General features: G+C 43.1%; 1 protein-coding gene across 2 annotated transcripts in view; it reads left to right on the forward strand.

Annotated features, from left to right (window-relative positions):
- Map2k1 (mitogen-activated protein kinase kinase 1) overlaps window positions 1-23,237 on the forward strand; it is an 80,066-nt gene that overhangs the window by 39,738 nt on the left and 17,091 nt on the right. For both annotated transcript variants that reach the window (XM_026408811.2, XM_026408812.2), the window contains exons 3-5: window positions 862-1,008; window positions 8,538-8,615; window positions 9,264-9,315. In XM_026408811.2, coding sequence (XP_026264596.1) covers window positions 862-1,008; window positions 8,538-8,615; window positions 9,264-9,315 — 277 coding nt within the window. The remainder of the gene's footprint in view (window positions 1-861; window positions 1,009-8,537; window positions 8,616-9,263; window positions 9,316-23,237) is intronic.

The following is a 23,237-nucleotide window of genomic DNA, read 5'->3' on the forward strand; positions in this document are numbered from 1 at the left end:
GAGCCACAACCCCAGCACCCCCTGCAGCCCTTTTTTTTCTATTTAACTTAAAGACAGGGTCTTGCTGAGTTGCTTTTAGGGCCTTGCTAAGTTGCTGAGACTGGTTTTGGACTTGTGATCCTCCTTCCCCAGCCCCCGAGCTGCTGGGATTGCAGGTGTGCTGTTCCTTTCATTTTTTTCCAACAGTGCCTGTCCTCTGGAACCTCCAGCTGCTCCAACCCACAGTTATCAATAACCAACACTTCCATGTTCTTTGACCATTGTTTATGGCATTTTTTAGATATTCAACCTTATCAGTATTTTTTGTGGTGCTTGGGGATTGAACCCATGGCTTCATGCAGGCTAGGCAAGTGTGATACCTCTGAGCTACATCCCCAGCCCTAGGTGACTATTGATTTGTCTGTTACTTGTCTCCCCAGTTAGAATAAGGGCCAGTGTTAAGGGGACATAGAATAGTACCTGAGATTTTGGCTAACTCTCAACCACATGAGGCACCCGAGGTCAGGGAGGAACCTCTTGGGCATCTTGGGTCAGTATACCAAGTTCCTCATGCCCTTTTATCTTTCAACCTGAGTATGACCAAGTCCTTGAGGCCACTTTCCCCTCAGATCTCAGCCCTACAGGTTCTTTTGTCATAAACTCTCCATTTAGATTTGTTCCCAAGCTTGGCTCCTGGAAGCAGAAGCACAGCTGGCTTTGTGGTTACAATTCTTTGGTGCCAGCACCCACCTTATACATAGACACTTAGTGGTTTGGTAGAACAGAAATTTGTGCTTCTATTGACCTTATATTTAAACATTTAAGAAGAAAGATCCCTCCCTCTCATAAAAACCTCTCTTTCCTTGACCTTTCTTTCCCCAGCTAATTCACCTGGAGATCAAACCTGCAATCCGGAACCAGATCATCAGGGAGCTGCAGGTTCTGCATGAATGCAACTCCCCATATATCGTGGGCTTTTATGGCGCATTCTATAGTGACGGGGAGATCAGCATCTGCATGGAGCACATGGTATGTAGTGACCTGCTGGTCCCTGGAGCAGCAGCCTGAAAATTGGCGATTCTGACCTAATCTTTGGTCAGGGAAGTGATCAGCTGCTTCCCTATGATACCCTGTATCACACCACCATCTTGAGCATCTGGGTAGCTTGATTGTAGAACTTGGCAAATTCATAGGATGACAAGCTTCCTTTCCTTGCCTCGCTTCAGAGAGATGATAGTAACCAGGATTCCCTGGTGGTGTGTCTGAAGCACATCTCCCAGTTTTCTCCTATCCAGATGACCCTAAAGATTTTGATGTGGATAAAATATGGTTAATATAGTTTAAATCATTTATTGCGAATAATATTGTGTGCTGGGTACAAAGTTCTGGGATTATGAAGATGAGTGAAACAGTCTCTGCCTTCTGAGAAGTTATAATCTACTTTAAGGGGTTTGGACAAGGAGAGAAGTAATCCCACCCTATGCCCATTAGTGGAAGTTCAAGTAAGGGACAGGCTTATGGGCTCACACGTATGAGTGTGTCAGTCTTTTTAGCTGCCTGGGGTCCCTTCAATTTCTAGTGAGTAACAATAGTATTGTTAATGCTAATAATGATAAATTAATTTTTATATGGTACATATTATATCAAGCATTATTATTATTTTTTTTTTGGTACCAGCGATTGAATCCAAGGGGTGCTCAATATCCCTAAGTTTAGTGAGCCACTTCCCCATCCTTGAGCCACATCCCCAACCCTTTTTTATATTTTGTTTAGAGACAGGGTCTTACTGAGTTGCTTAGTGCTTTGCTAAGTTGCTGTGGCTGGCTTTGAACTTTCGATCCTCCTGCTTCAGCCTCCTGAGCCACTGGGATCACAGGTGTGCAGCACTGCGACCAGCCTTAAGCTTATCTTAAATTTTTAAAGAAGTGTTTTTGGGTACTGGGGATTGAACCCAGGGGCGCTCTGCCACTGAGCTACATCCCCAGCCCTTTTTATTTTTTATTTTGAGACAGAGTCTCACTAAGTTGCTGAGGCTGGCCTCCAACTTTTTATCCTCCTGCCTTAGCTTACCAACTTGGCAAGTCTATATTTTATTGCATTTTCACAGCAACCTTTGTGAGTGGGCATATTACCCCACCCAGTGAGGAGACCAGGGTACAGAGAAATTGATGAATCGCCCTAGATCATACAGCTAGTAAGTGGTGTTGGCAGAATTTAAGCCAAGGCAGTCTGACCCCAACCTGTACTTTATTGGATAGTGATGAGGGGATCAGGGCTATTTCCATCCTGGAAGCCTAGAATTTCCTAGAGATGCTGATGTCATCTTTTTTTGCAGCATATGATAGGGGATTTTGGAATCTGACATATGTTTATCCACATCTCTTTTCTCCATGGAAATCCAAGTGGGGACTTTGTCATGTTTGCCACTGTCTTCAAAAAGCCTAGAATATTCCTGGCACATAGCAGGTGCTCAATATTTATTTGTTGAATGATTGTCACCTCTTTGTTATGATCTTGGACAGATTTCTTTATTTTGTTGATTCTCAGCTTTCTCATCTGTAAAAGGGCATTATTATAGCTGCTTTGTTTTGGTGAGGATTAATTAAAATAACAGATATAAGTCTTCCAGCACACTGACTCAGAGTATATATTCTGCAAATGTTAGCTTCTCTTTATTTCCATGGACTGACAATTTAGAGATGAAGGCTGACAGGAGTCTACATAGTTGGTGGCTGCTGTGTTTTCAGTCCAGTCTGGTGTCCTTCTCCATTTCTTTCCTGACCCTCTAGAGCTGCCCTGATCTTTAGAACCAGATCCCTGGTGCCTGGTCTTAATGAACTCAAGGAGAATCCTTCCAGGCAGTTCTTATCTTGCTCGTGCCCCCATTATTTTGAACATCTCTTCATTCTGATCAAAAGAAGGGCTGCATACACTGTTGTAGGCATCTGCCGACATTTGTGGGTACCATATGGAACATAGATCCTGAAAAATCTGTGCTTCTAAAGGTTATCAAGAATGCTCCCGTTCCTTTTTTGTTGCAACTAGAGTAAGTCTCTGCGGGAGACATTTCTGTCTTGGTCCTTGAACCTGGCCCAGGATGCTGATTATTTTTCCCTTGGGTTCTTGTTTCATATCCCTTGGGTTTCTTTGCTCTTTGTGGTGATGCTGAGTTTTCATCTCTAGCCTAAGAGCTTTAGATGATGATATATAAATGGCAGTGGAGGTCCTGGAAACCTAGAAGGAAAGGCCAGGGTGGCTTCTTTCCCTTAGGTCCTGCTAATGTTGTAGAAGGTGGGTGGTGGCATGACTAGGTATAACAGTAGCTAGCTTTGAATCTTTTACCACTTTCTAAGTCCCTTTCATATTATGTAAGTTATTAATCACATCAGCCCCATCTCAGGGGATAGATTATTGACCTCCCAGCTGCTAGTCAGAGAGTAAGCCTCAGACAGGTTTTGAAATGAGCTTATTCTCACAGTCAATAAGCATCAGAGACTCTGAGGAAGTCTGTTTTCTTTAAATTTCATATTCTCCCTGTTTCTCTGTGTAAGTGTATACTCAGGATTTTGCATCTCTGTAGAGAACTGATTGGATGGGATCTTTTCTAGGGCACCTCCCTGTGCTCACATCCTGTGTTTCTATGGTTTTTAGCACTTGTAACCAGTCAGGGTTTATGTAAGTAAATCAACTTGGGTTCACAAACTCTTTTTGGTGTTTATTATGTGTGTGATGCTACATGACCTGATCTGAGGACAGAGACGTGAGAGAAGCATCTCTCGTCCTCCAGAGCTGTTCACAGGCTGTATGGCTGTGTTCTAGCACCTTCTCAAGTAGGAGATGTCAGTGCAGATGTAAAAGCTCCTGAGCACCATGTATGTCATTTCATGCCTGCTCAGTTCTTTCCTGGGTCATCTCCAAGTTCCATACCACTCAGATTTATTCCTTTATAGAGGAAAAAGGACACCATTTGGGGTGTGAGCATGATTGAGTTCCAGGATGCTTGCTTCAGAAATAGGGTTAGGCTTAACCCCGAACATGGAGAGTGGCCTCTTCCTTTATTTAGATTTGTCAGTACCTCTTGTATGTCCTCCTGCCAGGAGGACCTGTTTTGAAATGATTGCTCTGGATTCAAAGTGCCAGAATAGCTTTCTGCTCCAGCTGTGGACCTCTCATCTTTTCCTCAGTCTCCAAGCAGGCCCTTGCAGCAGAGCCCCTGTACCAGCTGCCCCTGACCAGAAAACTCTGCTCTGGCTGCCACTTCTCTTGGGATTTATGCTCGGCATTTATGCTTCAGCATTTTAGAAGTGGTGTCGTGGACTGGATGTGGTGACACATAACTGTAATCTCAGCAACTTGCAAGGCTGAGACAGGAGGACTGCAAGTTTGAGGCCAACCTCAGGAAATTAGGGAAACCTAGTCTCAAAAAGGGTTGGGGATGTAGCTCAATGATAAAGCATCCCTGGGTTCAACCCCCAGTATTAAAAAAAAAGAAAAGAAGTGGTGTCACATAGAGAGCTCTGCTCAAGTCACATCAGTTTATTATGAAAAATTTCAAGCATAACGAAAGTTAAAGGAATTGTACACTGTATTCCCACAAACCCACCACTTTGAGCCTACAACTAACATTTTGCTATATTTTTCTCACCACATATTGTCTGTTTACTGCTCAAATCAATTTTTTTCTGGATGCATTTAAAAATTAATTTGCATCATCAGCATTCATTGAGCCCTATCTTCTGAAGTGCTCAGCCAGGAGCTTACCTTTCCTGGAAATGAACTGTATTTGCACTGCCCAGTCTAAATTTTGAGACCCAAGGGGGCTGTGATGCTCTTGATCAGAACAGAAATGCTCTTGTCTTCAGGGAAGTAAATTCCTGCTCAAGTGGTAGCTGAGCAACCAGGGAACTGGGGACTCAGAATTGATGGTTCTCATGCAGGAGTAAAAGCTTTTGAGCTATTATTTTCATAAAGCGTTTGTCTCCTCTATAGAAAACCTTCACAAAAGTACCATTGACTTAGTTAATAATTGGCTTCTAAAAATAAGCACAGTTTCAGCAGCTCTAGTCAGTGAAGGCAAGTTCTTGGCAGTGAAGTAGAATTAGAAGGCTATAGGGTTAGTCGTAGGCAACTCTGGGTGCTCCTGATAGCTTATGCCTCTTACATCTTGCTAATACCATTGTTCTTCCTGTTATTCTGCTCATAGCTCAGGAGGTTAAAGGGAAGAGAGCCCATGTTTCTTCCTTTTTAATCAGTATTTTTTGGGTGGGAGATACTGGGAAGCTCATGTGCTACCGCTGAGGTACACTCCATCCCCAGCTTGATTAATAGAAATATTTACCTTACCAGTTCCCAGGGAAAGTCATACATTTTCAGTTAGCTAGGGCTGCTCTCTGTTCAGTTGAGACACAGTACTGTTCATTGCTAAATGGAGGAAGGAACCTGAAAACCACAGGGTTAACTTTTCCACCTCATTTGAATCCAGTTTTGGCAGTGGCTGTGTTATCTTGTTTTATTTATTTATTTGGGTACCAGGGATTAAACTCAGGGGAACTCGACCACCGAGCCACGTCCCCAGCCCTGTTTTGTATTTTATTTAGAGACAGGGTCTCACTGCATTGCTTATTGCCTTGCTTTTGCTGAGGCTGGCTTTGAACTGTAGATCCTCCTGCCTCAGCCCCCCCGAGCTGCTGAGATTATAGGCGTGTGCCACTGAGCCCAGCTTGATAACCTTGTTTTAAATATATATTTCTTATGATTAGGCAAAGCCATTCATACAAAAGAATTAAAACCATATCAATTGGAGGCAGAATAGAATTAGCTTGGGAACTTTCTGCACTGGAGTTCCTCTTCCCACTGGTAAAGGAAATTGAGAAGTACTGTGGAGTTCTAGGGGCCTGGTAAATTGGGGTGGTAACTTGGACTATGGTGTTGTCCTGATTGGACCAAAAGGAGGCTCTGCAGCATGGTGAAGGCAGCCAAGGTCATAGGATTGATTTGATTGCTAGAGTTCAGCGGAGGTTACAGCCCCCAAGGGCTTTTTGAAAATAAGTGTGTTTAAAGGGGAGTTCTTTTTGGTTTTAGATTTATGATCCCACTTTCCTGTTTTGTGGAGGTTATCCATAGCACCTTTGAAATTTAGGTTGAGTTTTGGAATCCTCTACTGTTCTCCTTGGTCAGCTTACCCTCCACTAGGTGGTTATACTGGTCAAAAGTCACTCATGTGTACATAGGAATGTATATATGTTATGTGAGACTGTCCTGCATTTGAGAATCCACACCCATATCATTTTACCTTCCCATCAGCATCAGTGATCCCGAGTTGATAGTAACAGAAATTAATTGGTCTGAACTATATTTATTTATTTGTTTGTTTGCTTGCTTGTTTATCATTCATTCATTCATTCATTCATTCATTCATACATACATACATATTGGGGATTGAACCCAGAGGCAGTTTACCACTGAAGTACACCCTCAGCCCTTCTCATTTTTATTTTTGAGACAGGGCTTTGCTGTGTTGCTAAGGCTGGCTTGAACTTGTGATTCTCCTGTCTCAGCCTCCTTAGTAGCTGGGGTTACAAGTATGCACCACCACATCCAGCTTGAGCTATCCTTTATATAAGCATAGAATTTTTAAGTTGATAATCTGGTTTTAGCCTTAGATTCAGGTAGTATTACTTGGGAGATCTATATCCTTGAATGAGTTTTGCCTCCTCTACAAAGAAAGCAGTTCTGTATTTACATAATAGTGCCTTTGTACAAAATGGGTGCTCAGTATCTATTAATTTATTTATAGATGTAATTCTCTATTTTGCCAAATTAGTTATTTAAAAGGTAAAACATTTATTCATTGTAGAAAATTTATAAACAATAGAAAAACACAAAGAAGAAACCATCATGCAGCAGAAATCCCTGATAATCTTAACTGCCTAGACTGAAGGTAACTCATGCTAACATTTTTGACTTTGTTTTGTGTGAATATATGTGCACTTTTTTATTTTGATAGAAGTGGAGTTGTGCTGTTCTTTTGTTTATCACGTTGTGTATTATTCCCTGTCCTCACATTCAGTGGCTGCTTCTTAGAGGCTTAGTGATTTGGGAGGCAGGCTGTCTGCAGGAGCATCTCTGCTTGTCCAGGTTTTGCCACCTCCAAGGCTCAGCTTCTGCTGCTCCTGTTCTGAGCCTTCCCTTAGCAGCTTCAGCATAGCAGCATTTATTCCCTGCTTTGTTTCAGAGGAGAATTCATGGTGCCTTCCTTCTTATGAATGTGTTCTGTCTCCCCAAGCAGAGGGTGCATTCTCTTTCTTTCTCAGCTGCTGTGGCTCTCATCTTTTTTTTTTTTTTTTTTTTTTTTTTTAAAGAGAGGAGCGGGGGGGGGGGAGAGAGAGAATTTATTTATTTTTTCGGTGGACACAACATCTTTGTTCGTACGTGGTGCTGAGGATTGAACCCGGGCCGCACGCATGCCAGGTGAGCGTGCTACCGCTTGAGCCACATCCCCAGCCCCTGTGGCTCTCATCTTAATACTCTAGGGCTGGATTCTTTCACTGTTTTCTAAAAAGTGCAGTCTGGGTTTCCAGTGGGGGGCCTTGGCCACAGCTGGTCATTTCCAGCCTGATCTCTGTCACTATGAGTTCAGGAAGAGATGCAGAAATGAACCATGTTATCCCAGGAGTACTAGGCAATTTAATGCTTCTTTGCTTTTGATCTTATTGAAATACCCCATTCTTTCCTTGCCTTGTCCTCCCCTTTCCAGGTATAGAAACCGGTGCTTCTTGAGTAAGAGTTCAGATCAAATGTTATCTTCTGAGTTTAGTCCGAACGGCTTCTCCCTTCTGCATGTGTGTAGCTCATTTATACATTTCTGGTTTGTTATATTAGGTAATACGTTTATTGAGGGGAGAAATTAGCTTTTTACATCTTTGTCCCCTATAACACCTAAGATAGTCCGTAGCATTTTGTAGGATTTGTGGGATGAATGATTGCTTTCTGAGACATTTTTGTTTGGATTTTGTCAATTCTGATTTGTTAGGATAATATCAAATGCAAGTTGTGACTTAAACAGTGGCTAACATTCATTGAGTACTTATTATGTGCTGTATGTTGTTCCAAGTACTTTAGGTGTAGTAGCTTGCTTAATCCTTATAATAGCCCTGTGATTATTATAATAGCCTTTTAATTATCATCATCCTCATTTTACTGGTTGAGTAGCTTATTCAAGGTCTCCTAGATAGTAAGTAACAGAATTGGGCTTTAAATTTGGACAGGTTGCCTGTATTCCTGACTACTGCCCCATGCTGTGAGCTCCAGGCCAGCCAAGACTTTGACCACTATTAATTTGCTTATGGAAGTTCATGGGATTGGAGTTACTTGAATTTTGTGCCTCCCTCAATGTGTTGCATTCATGTCATATTTGATGTCTAGAGCAAACCACAGGGTGCTCACCCTTACCTCTTAGGAAGATTTGCCAAGTAAGAGTTACTTTCTTCCTAAAGTTTAACACTTGAAATGATCATTAGAAACATTGTAATTAAAATGTCTGCTATTCTTGTTCTTAGGATGGGGGTTCTTTGGATCAAGTCCTGAAGAAAGCCGGAAGAATTCCTGAACAAATTTTAGGAAAAGTTAGCATTGCAGTGAGTATGTTCAGTTGTTCTTCCAAGTTCTTTCATTTATAAATTGAGTTGGTAGGGAATAGATGAGGTGGGGAGGAAGCCAATGAAGGGAAAGTTTATTTTAAAACTGGGATTTTTCTCACTATCTTTTCCCTATCTAGAGTCTAGATACAATATCTCTTTCTTTCTTTCTCTCTCATTAGAATGAGAAAAGTTACTTTTTATATGTTAAAATCTGTGTCTGAAAAACAAGACAAGGTATTTGAGAAAATTCCCATTCATGGTATTAGAAAAGCTTTGCTAAATTGCAGATTTAGAAAAACTTGAATTCACACATAGTGTTTTTTAAAGTTGTTTAATTTTGAGATAATTAGGTTAACTTAAAAATAACACTTTATATACCACATAAAAAGATGATTGCTTGATAGGACAGGTTAACACAGTGAAACAAAAGAATAAAAAGGGCTGGGATGTAGTTCTATGCTCACCCAGCATGTGTGAGGCCCTGAATTTGAGCCCTAACATCGCCAAAAAAGAAAAAGGATAAGGAAGGATGGCAAATTTACTAATGATGTTTGGTGAAATATTTTCTAGGTCATTTTAAAATAGATTATTTTTCTGAACATAACTATTTCCATTTCCCATCCTTTTACATTCCCTTTCCTTTAGGTAATAAAAGGCCTGACATATCTGAGGGAGAAGCACAAGATTATGCACAGAGGTAAGAAATTACTTGCTAGTTATTATGTTCTGAATTTCAACTGAAATCAAGGTTCTTGTACCATCTTTTTGTGTGTTTCATTTTGTTTTGGGGTAAAAGCCTTTGAATTATGCTTTTAGTCTTCATGACATGTTTTTGTGTAGTGTGGTGGCTGAGGCCACGCATTTCACCTGTCTGGTCCTGGTACGCGCCTGTCCCTCCTGCCATGTGTACTAGCCCTCTGGTTTTCCACGAGGAGCTCTGCCATCATTTCCATTAAAGGGTGGGAGATTTCAGATCAACCTGGAATAACCAGCTTTCTTTTCCCTTCTGCCTAGTACAGCTCCCACCTTCTCAAATCTTTCTTTTTGGCTTCCCCAGTTATCTTGTGTATACCCAGGGAGCTGCTTGGTAAACCACACGGGTCTATGCAGATGTCTTTGGTGGAGAGTTCACCACTTGCCCAGCCAAGAAGGGGAAGTTGTTAGAAGGACTCTTGCCCCATTGAACACTGCTGTTATGGCTCAGCCTGGCCAGCTTTTCAGATTCCTTTTTCAGATTCCTGCTCTCTTGGGTCTTTTCCAGAAGCCCTGGAGGAATTAACAAGAAGGCATATCTTGATTCCTGAGCAAAAAGACAGTGGATGATTTGTGGAAACCTGAGTTAGGGTTAGAATGAGAGATCACAAGTCTCCCTAGTGTCTCTGTCTTCAGGCTTCCTCATTGCTAGTAAGTTCTATCTCTGGTCTAACTGTTGTCTTTCCTGATGAGACTTAAACTCCATTTCTTCTTATTCTGTTCTTGAGAAAAAAATAGGGAAGAGTAAAAGGCTTCTTCTCTGCTTTGAATTTTCATTTGTTCTTATTTGTTTGCTGGAGAGAGCTTAGTGATTATTTCAAGTCTTTTTTTTTTTTTTGGTACCAGGGTTTGAAATCAGTGGTGCTTAACCCTGAGCTACATCCTCCACCCTTTTTATTATTTTTTTTTTTTTTTTTAATTTTGAGACAGGGTCCTGTTAAGTTGTTTAGAACCTCATTAAGTTTCTGAGGCTTGGGCTGGAGATGTGGCTCAGCGGTAGCGCGCTCACCTGGCATGCGTGCGGCCCGGGTTCGATCCTCAGCACCACATACCAACGAAGATGTTGTGTCCGCCGAGAACTAAAAAATAAATATTAAAAAATTCTCTCTCTCTCTCTCTCTCTCTCTCTCTCTCTCTCCCTCTCCTCTCTCTCTCCTCTCTCTCTCTCTCCTCTCTCAAAAAAAAAAAAAAAAAAGTTTCTGAGGCTGGCTTGGAACTTGGTGTTCCTCCTGCCTCAGCCTCCTAAGTCACTGAGATTACAGGTGTGTGCCACTGCCTGGCCCTCAATTACCTTTTTCTATATAACAAACTTGGTAGTTTAAAACTGCAACAGTTTATTACTTTCCAACATTCTGTGAGCTGGCAGATTCACTATCCTCTGATAGTCTAAAGCCCTGGCTTCTTTCAGTGCTATCTTTGGGTTTTCAGCAGCAAGAGCTGGTACATCACAATATTCAGGCACCTTTTAAACCTCTGTTTATGTCAGGTTAGTTGATGTCCTGTTGGTCAAGGTAGGTTGCCTGGTCAAGGTAGGTTGCCTGGTCGAGGGAGTCAAGATTTAAAAGCAGCGTGAAAACCTGGTTTCTTGTTAGAAGAAATGGCCAGTTTATTTTCACAGTAATTAAAATCCAGGTTCAAATCTTATATATGCTACTTACTTTCTAACCTTGATTGAATTAGTTAACTTCCCCCCAAACTCAGGAAAACAGAGGCTACCAAAAATGTTGTAAAGATTAAGACAATACAAAGCACTTGAAATAGTGTTTGACACATAGTTGGCACTTAATAAATGTTAACTGCTGCTTAGTAGATGGATTAGTAGGTTTTTTTGGGTGGGTACTGGGGATTGAACCTGGGGGCACTTAACCGCATCACCAGCCGTGCACCCCCCACCCCCCTTTTTTATAAGTACCGCGCGCTAACCGATTGCGCCACTGGAGCTCCAGACCACCCCCCCTTTTTTTTTTTTTTTTAAGGAGAATTATGTAGAATTTCTGGTTGCAATAGTGTCTTCTTTTTTTTTTTTTTAAAGAGAGAGTGAGAGAGAGAGAATTTTAATATTTATTTATTTTTTTTTAGTTTTCAGCGGACACAACATCTTTGTTTGCATATGGTGCTGAGGATCGAACCCGGGCTGCACGCATGCCAGGCGATCGCGCTACAGCTTGAGCCACATCCCCAGCCCCCACCCCCCTTTTTTAATGCAGTGTCTTGTTAAGTTGCTTAGAGCCTTTCTTAGTTGCTGAGGCTGGCTCTGAACTTGTGGTCCTTCTGCATCAGTGTCCTGAGCCGTTGATTACAGGTGTGCGCCACTGTGCCCTGCATGGATTAGTAGAGATTTTTTAAGTGATCACCAGTGCTGGGTACAGTGGCACATGCCAGTAATCTCAGCAACTTGGGAGGATGTGGGAGAAAGATCACAAGTTCAAGGCCAGCCTCAGCAACTTAGCAAGGCCCTAAGCAACTTAGTGAGATCCTGTTTCAAAATTTAAAGGACTAGAGATATGACTCAGTGGTAGAGCCCCCCTGGGTCTAATCCCCAGTACCACCAAGTAAATAAATAAACAAACAAATAAATAACAAATTATCAGCAACAGAAACCATAAGTTTTAAGAAAATTAAACTTGGTTTCTTAAAACTTATGCATTAGAAGGATTCTGAGGAAGCTAGAGAAGCCCTTTTTTGGGGGGAGGGTACTAGGGTTTGAACTCAGGAGCACTCAAACCCTATTTTGTATTTTATTTAGAGACGGGGTCTCATTAAGTTGCTTAGCACCTCGGTGTTGCTGAGAATGGCTTTGAACTTGTGATCCTCCTGCCTCAGCCTCCTGAGCTGCTGGGATTACTGATTTGCGCCACTGCATCCCGTTTAAAGAATCCATTGAGGGCTGGGGTTGTGGCTCAGCGGTAGAGCAATTGCCTAGCATGTGCAAGGCCTTGGGTTCGATCCTCATCACCACATAAAAATAAATAAAATAAAGGTCCAACTACAACTAAATATATATATATAAAGAATTCATTGAGAAGCTGAACTTATAGACTAGTTTGGCAGGAAGCAAGGCTTTGCTGGTTGGGGAGCTGGTTCATTGGAGCAGAAAAGCAGCCACCCTAGTTCACAGTTATCATAGTGCTGCTGCTGCTGCTGCTGCCTCTGGGCCTGTTGGCTCTTTTCACTCTTACTGTGGGGTGGGGTGGGCTGTGGGTTCACCAACTCCTGAACCTAGAGGGAGTCCAGGATCAGTGCCTCTGAAGCATCTGCTCCCACAATAATTATGAAGGTGGGCTGGGGTCTAGCTCAGTTAGTAGAGCACTTGCCTCACATGCACAAGGCACTGGGTTCAATCCCCAGCACCACAAAAATAAAACAAAACAAATAATTATGAAGGTATCAGGGGACACCGTTCTTTCCTGCTGAGTTTTGTGGGCAGGTTGACACCTCATTTTCAAGACTAGCTTAGGAACTTAGGGTTTTAAATTATTAGGTTGGAAGTGATTTCTAGATGCGCTCTGCTGTAAGTAAAACTAATGTACAAGAACAAAAAATAAGTAAAAATAATGAAAAATTGTTTTACAAAAAGAATTCAGTGTTCACTTCAGGATCCTTCAAATATCAGTTCTCATAGAAACTTCCAAATTATGTCAACTTGATTAGAATATTTCTCTTTAGGGATATGCCATTAACATAAAGCTAGGCATACCTGCATTTGAAATTAATAATAATAATAATAGTAATAATGATTATTATTATTTTGTGGTGCTAAGGATTGAACCCAGGGCCTTGTGCATGCAAGGCAAGCACTCTACCCACTGAGCTATATCCCCAGCCCGACAATTATTTTCTGATGAGGGGAAGTACAATAATGGTATTTAAAGGAAGACCAAATGATTTGGGGTAGCATTTGGATATGGTTTTTCCAGCTAGGTGGTAGATACCTTTCTTCAACTGGGTGAATCTGTCCTGGTCCTAGTGTGGTACCTTGCCTTGTTGTAAACATGGCCAGCTTTCTTACATATGTAGCATGTCTACAACAAATGGGAATCTAGAGATAAGCAGGTTCTCATCATTCTTTTTTTTAATTGGCGGGTGGGTAATTGGGATTAATCCCAGGGGCACTTAACCACTGAGCCACATTCCTAGCCACCACTCCCCACCCCTTTTTTAAAATTTAGAGACTGGTCTTGCTGAGTTGCTTAGGACCTTGCTAAGTTGCATAGGTTGGTTTTGAACTCACAATCCTCCTGCCTCAGCCTCCCTAGTTGCTGGCATTATAGGCATGTGTACCACTGTGCCTGGCTCATCCTCATTCTAGAGTGACTCATTGGCAGGGTTTCTTGAGCAGGATAGGTACCGCCAGCTATTCTGGATTTCATCCATGGTGAACTGGTCCCCTGTAATGTCTTCTGGTATTGTCAGGTCATGGTATTCTCTTTCCCCTGGGTATTCAAAGAGAGAAACAATCCTGTGGCTCACTGTGGTACATGTGTTTTATGGCCTGCTGATCAGGGCATGGGTGTGAGGTCTATGACCGCTCTGGAAGTATGAGTTTCTTTTTTTAAATTTTTTAAAACGTTATATTTATTTTTTAGTTATAGGTGTACACAGTATCTTTTTATTTTATTTTTATGTGGTGCTGAGGATCAAACCCAGTGCCTCACACATGCTAGGCAAGCGCTCTACCTCTGAGCCACAACCCCAGCCCCTGGAGTTTCATCTGAAGTCTCTGTATGACTTTCTGGTGAATGGCAATAAATAGGTAACTATATGCTCCTCACCCTTCTCCTCATAGTCTCTTCCCCCATCTGAGACAAGTAATTCATATTTGTAAAATATTTATAGAATACCTGCCAAGTGTAAGATACTGGATGAATCACTATGGAGGCCATAAAGATGGCTCATAAATGAATTGTGTCTTCCAGAGGAAAGATGTATCTACAGATGACACTAGTATATGGTGGAACATAACCATTGTCATTTTTATGCATGAATCATTACTTTATCAACTTTCAAATAGAATATGATGTGACATAATTTATTAGTCAGAATTCTTTGGTTGTGTCAGAACTCAAGAATGTGTTCGCTTAAGTCACCACGAAGTCTGAAGACAGGGATGAAGGTGGGGTTGAAATGACAGCCTCAGAATTCTTGTCACCTCTTGACCTTGCTCATTCTAGTGTGGGTTTGTTTCCCTTTTAGGCAGGTTCTCTTTACTGAGGACTAGATGGACCTCACTAATCCCAGACATATTTAGACCTTAGTGCTCCCTATCCCAGAGAGAGAATTTCACTTGATCTCCCCAGCATCCAGATTCCTACTGGACCCACTGGTTTACTCTGATTGGCTGTGATGGGAATGTCTTCCCATGTTGGGCCCATTGCTGTGCCCAGGGCCCTAGAGGGTAAGCCACTGTGAGTTACATGCTCAGCACCTTGGTGGGATCAATGATTGACACCCTAGCAAAAAGTCTTGGTGTTTGAGTAGGAATATATCCCAAATAAAAAATGGGGAGGTTCTTTTTGTTTTGTTTTGTTTTGTTTTGTTTTACTAGAAGATAGGAGGAGGGGATGGATGCTGAAAGCAAGCAAATTTTAAAAAGAGAAGGAAAAAAAACGTAGGCAAAGAATGTAACTCAGTGGTAGAGTGCAGGCCCAGCATGTGTGAAGTCTGGGGTTCCAGCCCCAAGAAAAAAAGAAAAGAGACGTTTTTCCATGAGAAATACTTTTAAACATTGGGTCAAAAAGACAAAAAAACTATCAACATAGGGTCAAAACAGTAATCAAGCATTGCAGCAAGAGTGGGCAAACAGGCCCACTGGCCATGCCTGGGCTGCTATCTTGATTTCATATGGATTGCAAACTAAAAATGGCTTTCAAAATTTTGGAACATGTGACAAATGTCCATTCAGATTTTTGTGTCCATTTTATGGACATTTTATGAAGTTTGTTGGAACACAGCCATGCTTATTTGCTTAAGTGTTATCCATGGCTGCTTTTGTGCTATCATGGCAAATTGAACAGCTGCCTTTGAAAGAGATGACTGTGTGGCTCACAAGTTGAAACAATAATTTACTCTCTAGTCCTTTACAGAAAAAGCCTCCTGAAAACTGAGGTAAGAGAAAGAATTCCCTGAGAGAAAACTTTAGAATTTAAGCACAAAACTCAGCTTTGATTCACCGGCTTTAAGTTCTTGAGGAAAACCTGATATATGTCATAGGTTGGAAAGAGTATTTTTTTTCTGACCCTGGACCTCTGAAAAGAATTAGTCATGATCCCCAGCTCTGAGGTTGGGGGTGGGGGAGAAGAAGGAAAAAAGAGAAAGAAAGGAAAAGGGTTAGGGGAGAGAGAGAGACTGTTAGTGTCAGTTACAAAAATTTCTCTGTGGTGTTTCTTTTTACTGTGGTAGATCAAAGGTCCATTTCAGCTCTGAGTTAGAGTTTGAGGTAGAGATGGTGCTAGGCTGTAGCCCTGTCTTATGCTATTTAAAGCAGTGATTTATATCACCACCATGCCATTCCTTTTAGACTACTTTAATTATCAAGGCCTCATTTTGATCAAGACCCTGAAGAAGCATTATATGAATTAGGTCAACAAGGATTCCATACAACTTAGCCTGTGAATTATTTGTGCCTTGGAGTTGCCGGCTGATAAATATCAATACATGCTAAGAACAGTTTAAAATTATGCCTTATTTTTCTTTTCCGTTCACAGACTCTGTGTAACCTGCCTGATCTTTATGCCCAGTATTGAATTAGTAGCCTGGGCCTATAGCATACTGAGAAAGCCAGCCTGGATTTTTAAGGAGATACAACCAATAATCTGAGCAAGCTGTGGATGGACTATACCAGAATGGCTTAGACCTTGGGGCCATCCTGCTTGGAATGCACTCCAAAAGAGTCCCTGATGGCTAGGATAGAGAGTTATGTAAAACTGGGGATTTCAGGTCAGAATGAGATTTAAGGCTTTTGCAGACTGTTATGAGAGTGTTCTCAGTTCCTAGCTCCTGCGAGAGTTGAGTCTCCAAAGTACCTCAGGTGGCCCAGCAACAGCCTCTGCCTTTGGGGTCCTAAGCAAATTCTTCACCACTTCATTCAGGTATGCTGGTGCTAATAGGCACGATCTGAAGTGGATCAAGTTTGTTGTCTTGTCGTTTTATGGCTGTTTGCAGCAGACTGGCACATGATGGTTTTTGAGCTGCAGAAACTGCAGTTCTTACTAGACACTGTCCTGTCTGCCTTGGCTTTTGTGGCCTCTTGCAAAGTTTCCCTGAGCAGAAAGTCAGGGTGGCCCTGTCTCCCCCAGCCATCTGGCCTGAGGCTACACCCAAGGTTCCTTCTCAAGTAGTCTGTGTGTGTGCGCCAAGCATATCATCTGCTCCCTTAACTGGGAGGTTGCCCATCACATGCATGCAGTAACCCTTCCTTTGCCTACACATCTCATCCCATAGCTATGTGGAAGACAGCTTCAAGAGGACAGTGAATTGACCACACTGTCTAGACTCCCCTGCCTTCCGCACAGAGAGAAACAGTTAACCATTCTCTTGGTTAGAAATGTCTCATTCTCTCTAGAATAATCTCAACTGCCAGACTCACAGGGATGGATTATAGTTGCAGAAGAGTTTGTCTCAAAGTTCCTCAGGAGAGGCTGACAGGATGGGAGGAGGAGTGCTTAGAGGAGGAAGAGTGCTTCCTCATATCCCTTTTGGGAAGCATCAGAGAGGAGGTGGTATTTGAGCTGGACTTGAAAACATAGGTAAAAGTGGCGCGTGTGGCAGTGTTGGGGGAAGGAAGTCCAGGTAGAGGGAAACACAAAGGCAGGAAAACAGACTCATCCAACAGGAAATGGCAGTCATTCAAGTTGTCTAGAACACAGGGTCCCTGATGGCTTGGGGCAGAACAAAGTAAGGATAGTTGAAATACCAGGGAGGGTCTTCACAGCATGTTCAGGGGCTGGGTTTTAGCATGGTAACAGGAAGCAGTGGAATCTTCCTGACAGGGAAGAGAGGTTAGCTATCCTTTGAGGAAGAGGACTCTAGCTGCTATGGCCAAGGTGATCTGGAGTGGAGAGAGATCACTTAGGAAGCTGCTGCCATGGCACAATGGAGAGAATGTGGGTCTGAGTTAGGATAACGGCAGAATGAAGGGACACGAGGAGACACAAGAGGGTGAAGTAGTCAGGGTTTATTCTAGAAGTCTCTGGAGAGCAGAGATCAGGTACTGGGGTGGGAAGGTGGAGAAGTGGCAAGCAGACTTGACTGTGGCCCTTGTTGGAAGTTGTGGTAAGAGGGAGCTGAGGCTGTACCTGGTGACCCCTGGAGAGCTGTGTCCTATTCCCTCCTGTACCATAGAGCCTCATTCTAAGGGAAACCTGGCTGGAACTGCCATTATCTTTAGTTATAGATTTCTGTAACTTCCTGGAGGGACCTGAGCCCTGAGAGCTGGTTTGATTTAGAATCTGGTCACTTGATGAACTAGGGGTAGATTTTATTAACCACTACCCAAAGCAAGGGAGGAACCCGGCTCATGATGCCCAGTGCTATAGAGAAACAACAGGAGAATCTGTGGTGCATCTCAGCTTGAGAGTGGGGGCCAGCTTAAGGCTTGATGATACCAAATTAGAGCCAAATGTGGTGAACGTTTCTATTTGGAAGTACACATTTCTACGTTTATTGTGGGAGTGAAGTTCTTACTGCCCCACTAAGCTGTGAACATTGCTGTTAGGTGGTGGTGGCTGCCTCTGAATACCTGGGGAGCTGATGCCCAGCAAATGGCCTCAGATCCACTGTGTCCTCTCAGTTTAGCATCCTGGCTGCTGATGGAACCTTGTGGAAGGCTTCTAGCTCCCACCCTACAAAGAAAAAAATGGTGGTTATAAATGAAATAAGATGGGAAATGAAAGGGTATTGTTGAGGCCGGGTGATTGAATACATGGTTACTATCTCTACTTTTGTATTTGGATCTTTTCAGATAAAATATTTAACTAAAAGAAGGTGGCGTACATTCTGGCCTAATAAGTGACTTACAGGTTAATAACCCCCAGGATTCAAAAGACTGAATCTTGTGGACCACAGTTACTAGGTAAATAAATAAAGAAAGAATTTAAAAAAAAAACATATAAAGAACAAACAATAACAACAACAAAAAAAAAAAACAGTTACTAGGGGTGGTTCCCGTCTGGGAGCTGGGCTTTGTCCTAGGGAGGACTGTTGGCTACAAGTCACAGAAACCAACATGAGCCAGTATTAACAGAAGAGAGGATTCCTTATAAGAATCTAGAGAGTCCTGAGGGAGCCCAAGGGCTAGACGTAGTCTGTGCCCAGGAAGGGACAAGGACAGGGACCTGAAGGCCACTAGAATCCCAGGCAACCTCTGCTCTCTTTGCTTCTCTGTCCACGGGTGGAAGGAAGGCAGCAGCCTTCAGCATTTAGCCTGCATTGAGTTTCTTCCAGACTCAGCCCAAGCCACTTGCCAGGTCCTTGAACAACACAGCAAAAACTTACAGCCATTGGGGCTCCTCCCTAGAGGTTTAGGAGGTCATTCCAGGGATACATTTGAGCCAGGCAGCCCTTCCCTTGCTCCCTGTAACCAGAAGATTAGGAGGATGTTGGACATATACAAATAGGGAAGACTGGCTTTGAGACTAATGAGCAAATGATTCAGACATGCAGAGGGTACCAGGGAGCCACGTAGATCCTCCAGGTATTGATGGGGATCTTGCAGGCAAGAGCCAGGCTGAGGAGCCGCCTCATTCTTTATGTCACTTGGGTTTTTTCTCAAATAAATGATAGCTTTTTTTTCCCCTCCTAGCTGAAGAAGCCACTGAACTTTAAAGTCTGTGCTTTCCACGTATAACTTCTTCATTTATTGAGTACTTAGGACTTGCCAGACACAGTCAGGTAGGAATTACTCTTTCCGCCTAACACCCAAGGAAAGGTTCAGAGAGGTTCTGTAGCGTGGCTGTGGTCATCTAGTGAAAGGTGGAGTTCAGATTCAAACATGTTGTTAGCTCTTTTTCTCATTTGTTTCTCTTTCCGTGTTGGCTCTATTCTCTCAGGCCAGCTGCCTCTCTAGACTGTAACCATTGTTTCTGGCTTCATAGTCTCTTACCAGAAAGGGATGAGCTCTTCCTGGCTTCATCTTGGTAATTCTGAGGAAGGGCTCTGATTAATGTGGATGGGTCAAGTGCCCACACCTGCTGGCAACCCTTGGAGGGGATGGGAGGACAAGTGGCCCAGCCTGGCTGGGGGCTGCCCTATGTTCAGGGAACAGGGTTCTCTGATCCTCATTCTCCACAGTGGGTGTGAGGAAAGAGAATCTTCCCCAACGGTGTGCATGGAGGGGAAACTGGGCTCCTCGGTAGACTAACCGGGGACTGCCCCTTATGTGTCACTGGACACTTCATTCTAAGAGTTCTGAGTTTGTTCCTTAGGGACCTGCCCAGAGCTAACTAGGAGTGACTGGTGAGTAGCCTCCTCACCTTTTTTTCTGGACTTCTTGATGAAATATGCTGAGCTGTGACCCAGGCACAAATCCTGGGTCACCTTAAACATACTGGCCTTACTACAAATTCTCTTAAATTCTCCACTTAAAAATTAACAGATTTCCATGTGACTTGTCCCCTTTTACCAAGGTCTTTTCTCTCATTCTGTTGAGCACAATTAGCTTTCATCAGGTCAAAACAAGTTTTGAGCTAATTTCTGCTCTTGAATAGCATATGAAAAGTATCCAAGTTAGTAAACATGGTGTTCCTGTCAGTAGGTGATTGATTGGCTCCTTTTCTCCTCCCAGGTAACCCAAATAGTCTGGAGAGGGAAATGTGCTGCTAGAATGTAGGTTGGTTGGTTGGTTGATTTCTTCTAATTCTTATCTTTCCTTCTTGCTTTTTTTTTTTTTGTACTGGGGATTAAACCCAGGGTCCTCTGTCACTGAGCCATATCCCCAGCCTTTTTTATTTTGAGACAGGGTCTCCTTAAGTTGTGGAGCCTGGCCTCAAATTTGCAGTCCTCCTTCCTCAGCCTCTCAAGTTGCTGGGACAGGTGTGTGCCACTGCACTCAGCTGAATGCAGGTTTCTTTTAATGGAAAGGATACTTTTTGATCTTTGGTGAGAGACTTCATTGTGGATTTCCCTACCCTAACTTGGGATTGCTCTGCCAGATGTTACTACGGGGATATTAGAAATGTGTCAGGAAATCTAGGGCCCATAGCTTTTTCCTTTCCTGCCCCGCTTTCTTTTCCCTTCTTTTATTACACCCCCCCCTCCTTACCCCTGCCCTTCTGAGTGTAACCGCTTTGAATGACATGTGCTAACAAAACCAAGCCCTGAACTCTTTTGCATCATCATCTCATGTGTAAGTGTCAGATTTTGTTCCTTTTGGTCCAGGGATGAGCAGTGAATTGTCAGGGAGGGGTGCAGGAGGTTAGAGAACAAAAACATTTCAAAACTAATGAATCTTGGAGGGGAAGGAGGGAAAACTTTTCAAATGCAATTGCTGGGCTTGGTTGTAAGAATCTTGAAAATGGAGGAGATAAAATTAGTGGCTTGTTAGGACCTGACAGGCATGCTCCTCCTCCCAGAGCTCCCTGCTAGAACATGGTTGTTCATCAGAAGGAGGTGGGAAACGAGCTCTAGTTCCTGTTGCTAGCAGGGCTCTGCAGTTAGATGTGTTGGGAGGGAATGGGCTGTGCTGAGGAAGAGCCATCATGCTCACTTGCTAAACCAGGGCGCAATGTTTTCTCTCATAACCGGATTTGCAGGATTTCAGCATACCCCAAGTCAGATGTGGTTCCCAGAAATAGAGCTTATTGCCTCTGTAATGAGAGTGACTTCTTCCCCAAGCCACAGCTTCCTAATAATGGCTTCCCTGAACTTTTGGGGCACAGCTCCTGGTGGTTTGCCATGAGCTCTGCTGCCTGGGCCCCGACTATCTGGGTTCTGGCAAGAGCACTCCCTCAGGAGTCTAGAACCCTCTCCCTACTGTACAGCCTTGCTGGAACGACTCCATGCTGAGCCTTATCTCTCCTCATCTGCGGGCAGGGGCTCATGATGCCTCCCTCACACCATTATGATGAGGATTAAAGAAGAGAATGTATTAAAAAGACCTGGCCTCATAGGTGCCCCAGAACCAGAGCTGGGTGGGTTTCTCCCTGGGTCTGCTGGGCTCTGTTGAACCCCATCCCTCAGTCTTCCAGCTGCATCCATTTTCACTCACTGAGAAGGGGAAGGAGGGGAGAGCCCAAGCCTTTTATCAGCACTCTTGGGGAAGGAAGTTTGGGTGGGAAAAGGGGGTTACAGGCTAACTAACTGAGGAGTTTGGGATTTTCTCTGAGTTTGAATTATCTTTGCTACATAGTTAACTTCCTGAGGCCATGGGTAGCTGCATCCAAGGCAGCTCCCTTTTTTCTTCCTCTTTCGATCCTTAGAGAAAGGTTCTTAAGACTCCACCAAAGATGCTAGGAAGAAGTCCTTTGAAACCATTTAAAAAGTCACCATTTAAAAAGAAAATCTCCCTTGCAGCTGGAGGTATATACCCAGTAGTAGAACACTTGCCTCATGTGCCCAAACCCCTGGATTTGATCCTCAGCACAGTAAATAAATAGATAAGTTTTTTTAAATTTTAAATCTCATTTGCTTTTTTTTTTCTTTTTTAAAACCTTCAACTCTCACTTATCTAAGATCATCTTGCTTTTAGATCCAGCCTTTGTCACAGATGGGCTAGTCGGGCTTCTGTGTGTCACTCTGCTTGTTTCTCAGTGGGCCCTTGCTCCTTGCCTTGCACTTTTCTGATTTTCTTGTGCTTCCCACTGCTGCAGCTCTCTTCTGCCCTTCTGCTCCTCCATGCTCCTCCATCTTGTCTTAGAGAATGCAGCTTCCTTTAATATTACCCAAATCAACAAGATGACATTGAGAAGCCAGGCATGGTGGCACATACCTGTATTTACAGCGACCTGGAAGGATGAGGCAGGATATCATAAGTTCAAGGCCAGCCTCAACAACTGAATGAGACTCTGTCTCAAAATAATAAAGAGTGCTGGGGATATAGGTCAATGGTAGAGTGCTTTTCCTAGTATGCATTTGTTCCCCAGCACCACAAATAAATAAAAAGAAAGAAAATGACCTAGATGGAATCTGCTAGAGGTCTGCCATGCACCTTGGTTTGTCTGTCTGCTGTGCCTTCTCGGCTAGACAGGCTGGCTTCAGAGGGGTGGCACTGATTCCAGCTGCTTGGTAGAATTTAGACCATATCTCTGTCTGGCTGTCACCAGCCATGTGTGCACATACATGTTCTTGTTATTGTTGGATTCCATCACCCTGCCCCTTGAAGACAGTGCCCTTTTTATGTATTGCACCATGCAGGCATGTTATAAAAGTATTTGTAGAATAAATGGCCCTCAAATTATTTATCCAAACCCTTGTTTTAGAGTGGCAAAAAAAAAAAAGTGCTCTGAATATATGCTCTTAAGGGAAAATTCAGGGGGCTTTGAACAGTGGTCATATCTGGGGTAGAAGATTTCAGAAGAAAATACTTTATTCCCTTTATTTTTTCATACAATCTCCTTGTTCTTATATGTGTACTTTGTTTTGTGGTGTGGGGGAGTGAACCAGTGCCTTACAGAAGCTGGGGAAGCGCTCTGCCAACCCTCATCTGCTCATTTTTGGGGAAGGAGGGTTTGCCCATTGTTGCAGAGAAGGAGCAGCATTGGGTATCCCAACTCAGCATCTTGTGGGATTCCTGGGAAAACCCACCAACCTGGGAGTCTAGTGGGTGGTGGATGCTTCTTCCAGAATGTAGTTTGGCCTGCTTTTTGCTGAGGCTCCTCACATCACTTCTTCATATTGAAGGATCAGAAAGAGAAGCTGAGAGTCAGGCATGGT

The sequence above is a fragment of the Urocitellus parryii genome, chromosome 6, assembly GCF_045843805.1.
Source record: "Urocitellus parryii isolate mUroPar1 chromosome 6, mUroPar1.hap1, whole genome shotgun sequence".
Classification (NCBI taxonomy): Eukaryota; Metazoa; Chordata; class Mammalia; order Rodentia; family Sciuridae; genus Urocitellus; species Urocitellus parryii.